Source organism: Vipera ursinii (assembly GCF_947247035.1).
Source record: "Vipera ursinii genome assembly, chromosome: 5".
Lineage (NCBI taxonomy): Eukaryota > Metazoa > Chordata > Lepidosauria > Squamata > Viperidae > Vipera > Vipera ursinii.
In genome coordinates, this window is record NC_139518.1 from 84,389,547 (window position 1) to 84,393,985 (window position 4,439).

The following is a 4,439-nucleotide window of genomic DNA, read 5'->3' on the forward strand; positions in this document are numbered from 1 at the left end:
AGATTGAAGTGGGTCCTTACACATAAGTAAATATATTTTTAAAAAGCTAAGAAGAGGAAAAAATATAAGGTGAATATTTCAAACAAATACTTTTTTTTTCCTGAAGACTATACACTATTTTAAGTTTTCTAGGAATCTTTAGTATTCTCTCATTTTATTAAACATAACTTTGTTAAACATTCCTTTTAATTGACAAACAATGCAACATTCTTTCTTTTTTTTACACTTAGGAAGTCAAAAAAAAATTTCCTCCTGAACTGAGGGATGTATTTCATAGCTTGTTTTAAATCTGATTGAGTTTTGAATATCTGGTCTGTAAGAGTTGGGGTGATGGGTGGCAGGCACCATGATAAAATCTTCCCTGTGGTTACCCTGATAGAATTCACTCCCTGAACACTAAATTCTTGAAGGTTTAAGTAGTTTGTTTGCAGATTTACGGATTAATATAGATTCCACAAAAGTAAATAATTCTGTGATTAGCCAAAAGTTCTTTAACGTAGTATGTTAAAAAAAATCTTTACATTGCAGTCCTGTATATTATTACATAATGGTACTCTGTGATAAATTTTTGATAACTGATTGTTCCATTTTCTTTTTTTAGTGTTTTTGACAGGGAGTGATCGTATTCCTATACTTGGAATGAAGAGCCTTAGTCTTATTATCCAACCAACTGGAGGTGGAGATGGATATCTTCCAGTATCTCATACATGTTTTAATCTTCTTGATCTTCCAAAATATACCAACAAGGAAATACTCAGATCGAAGTTGATCCAAGCAATCGATCACTGCGAAGGCTTCAATTTAGTATAATGTAAAAACTCTGCACCATCCAATCATTTAATTGGGAACATTAAGCCAATGCTTATACGCTTTGCAGTGTAAATGAGAGATACCCAAGTGGTGATGATTATAAGCTTGTTCATAAACTATATTCAGTGATCTGATTCTTTCACAGGAGCCAAAAATCCTTCTATTAATGATTGTCTTGATGAGAACTGTGGAATTGCATTTTGCCATCTTAACAATAAAAATGCAACGGAATAAACACTAAAAGTTTCATAACTAAATTTTAGTATTTCACATATTGCAAAAATGTTGCTGTGTGTGTGAAAGATGTGCTTTTCTTTTCAAATCACTGAAAGTCAAATTAGATTTTAATTTTGTTAAAAGACTTTTAAAAAATAAAATAAGCTCTAGCCATGCAGTATTTATTGCTTTATGGAATTGAGGCTGCTTTGTTAAACAGAAAGAGAAAACAATATCTTTATCCACATTTGGAGATGGGTTTGGTGAAGACACAGTGATTTACCACACCAAGGAAAATTTATATAGCAACCATTTCATCCTGAAACTATTTTTTTTTCAATGAAAGCAATCAAGAGGATTTCAGTGACAACTTTTTTTTTTTGACAATTCCTTCACACGTCCATGGAGTTGTGATTTGTTAATTAAAACTATGAAAGAAAAATACCTTAAAATTTGAGATTTGATTCATGGTAATCCAAATAAAACTGGGATGTTTGGCATAGGTCCAGAATTTATCAGCAAATTCTACTTTTTTCTCTTGGGCAGAACTAAGATTTTGTCTTTCTTACTGGAAAGACAGTAATTATTGGAGTAGCTTTAAAATTTTGGTTAAATTACTTTTTTTCAGTTTTTTAAGAACTTGGGTCATTGGAGGTGATGACTGAATGGAGCAGGTGGAGTTATTGGGGGGGGGGTATCAAATTTAATTAAATTCCTGAATGTTTACATGTTATTAATAGTACGTCACTTTCAGCTGTGAAATAAATATTTATTTTTTTTAGATTTATAAACTGCGGTGGAACAATTCAAGCATAAAATAAAAATATTTTAATGAAAATGGATAATGTATACATGTAAAAGTCTCATTTTTTTAACATTATGGAAAAAATTGCTTAAGTCATAGGTCTAAATTATTTTAAGATGAGCATGTGTACAAATTCATTTGAATCCTGTCAATTATATATTCAGGTCTGCTGAAATAATGTGTAAAGGTATATCTTATCTTGAAACGCCTGGAAAGAATAACAGCAAGAACCTTGAAGGTCTTCTAGTCTAGGGGTAGGCAACCTTGGCTCTTTTTATTACTCGTGGACTTCAACTCTTGGCTGGCTCAGGAATTCTGGGAGTTGAAGTCCACGAGTCATAAAAGAGCCAGGGTTGCCTACCCCTGTTCTAGTCCAACGCTCTGCTCAAACAGGATACCCAATACCATTTCAGACAAATGATTCTCCAGTTTCCTCTTAAAAACCTCCAGGGTTGGAGCACTCACAACCTCTGAAGGCAAGCCATTCCACTGGTTGATTATTCTATCGGGAAATTTCTCCTTAGTTCTAGGTTGGTTCTCTCTTTGATTAGTTTCCATCCATTGCTTCTTGTCCAGCTTTCAGATGCTTCGGAGAATAGTTCCTCTTTGTGGCAGCCCCTTTGATATTGAAACACTGCTATCATATCACCCCTAGTCCTTCTTTTATAAATCTTGACATAAAACAGTTAAACATGCATATTTACGTTTTATTCTTCATCTTCCTGCTTTACAGGAAGAACCCCAAACAAGATAGCCTGGTGTGTGATAAAACCAGGTTTATTTGACTATAGCTAAATTTCTTGTTATTTTTAAAATCTTGCTATTATAGGACCCAAATGGTAAACTTGGTTTCATTACCAATAGTGTAACTTATAGACAAAAGGAGACGGGCATCTGTCATTTAATCAGAGAACCAATAAATTGTGGAAAATTAAAGTTTCATTTAACAATAACTGCACAGGTAGTACAAAATTGTTTCTCTTTGGAGAGGATCATACAAGTTCTGACTTCAGAGCAGCAGTCCCAAACCTTTTGGGCACCAGGGACCAGTTCCATGGAAAACAAAATTCCACAGACTGGGAGGGACATGGTTTTGTGTGCTATCTAGATCCCATACACGCACATTCACTCATTTGCGTGGCCAGTTCCTAATAAGCCATGGGGGTTGGGGACCCGTTTTACAGGATATCACAAGGACTTAACCGTTTTGTCTGAATTGGTTAGGTCCATGAGTGACCTTTTAGATTTAGATTTATGTCCATATATTAGTTTCATCTGCTGTGTGTTCAGATCAAACCATATGTATAGGTCTTCTCTGGTGGGGTGTGTGGAGGGCATCTGGAAAATGCCTAGGGGTGGTAACTATAGGGAAGCAGAAAAAAGGAGGAAATGGTATTCTAAGATACCTAAAGATCAAGAGAATCTGCAGCCTGCAAATATTTGCAAATCAGTGGCAGACTAGTTCACCTCAAGTATACAGTACCCAATTTGAACCTTCCCCCACTACAACAGATACCACTTAGCCTCACCCCCACCCTCCTAAACCATCGAGTGAGGTAGTTTTCCCCCGCACATGCGTGCTAGTCGTTTCCGACTCATCTCCGTTTCAAAGTCGAAGAGCCAGCACTTGTCCGAGGACGTCTCTGTGGTCATGTGGCCGGCATGACTAGACGCCAAAGGCGCATGGAACGCTGTTACCTTCCCACCGTAGTGGTCCCTATTTTTCTACATGCATTTTTACGTGCTTTCGAACTACTAGGTTGGCAGAAGCTGGGACGAGTAACAGGCGCACACTGTTACACGGCACTCGGGATTCAACCCGCCAAACTGCCGACCTTCTGATCGACAAGCTCAGCGTCCTAGCCCACTGAGCCACTGAGTACCTCACCTCAATAGGATCCAGAATTTGGAAGTTGTCTGCTTTCATCATCCCTAGTGTTTCCTATTTTGCTAGTATCAAGACCATATATACCTACTGAAGGTAAGTGCATGACGTTATCAGATAGGAGCAAACCACTGGAGGTACAGAAAGCCCATACACACCACTGGTAAACAGCATGTGCACAATACACAGGCTCAAGTGTTTTAGAACCAAAGCCAGGGTCTGGCCAATGAGGAAAGTAGCATAGCACTATTAAATTCCTGGTAATGATAAAAAAATATTGGCGTAAATTCCATGGAGGAATATTCAATGTAAAAAAGTAGTTCAATCTACAAATAACTACAAATTCCCTCCAAATTGCTATGATAATTTGGCTAGATAGACCTGCCATCCTTAGCAGAAATTGCTTGCCAGATGTCTCCATGTCCTAAGGCAAGGGTAGGCAACCTTGGCTCTTTTATGACTCATGGACTTCAACTCCCAGAATTCCTGAGTCAGCATAGCTGACTCAGGAATTCTGGGAGTTGAAGTCCATGAGTCATAAAAGAGCCGAGGTTGCCTACCCCTGTCCTAAGGGGATCAAGAGGTCCTGGTCCTAGAAAGATTATTTTAAAAAGTGACTGGAGCAAAATGGGAGAAGCAGCATATTACTTCTCGTCAACTATATTATTTTCCATGCTTAATAACGCTGCATGCAAGACATTGTGTACACATTGTAACAGCATC

The 4,439-nt window shown here is 37.4% G+C and overlaps 1 protein-coding gene across 3 annotated transcripts in view; it reads left to right on the top strand.

The window, feature by feature from the left end:
• Nucleotides 1-3,271, top strand: part of HERC4 (HECT and RLD domain containing E3 ubiquitin protein ligase 4) — a 52,488-nt gene extending 49,217 nt beyond the window's left edge. For all 3 annotated transcript variants that reach the window (XM_083364624.1, XM_083364625.1, XM_083364623.1), the window contains one exon: nt 602-3,271. In XM_083364624.1, coding sequence (XP_083220750.1) covers nt 602-810 — 209 coding nt within the window. In that variant the 3' untranslated portion in view covers nt 811-3,271. The remainder of the gene's footprint in view (nt 1-601) is intronic.
• The last annotated feature ends 1,168 nt before the right edge of the window (nt 3,272-4,439 follow it).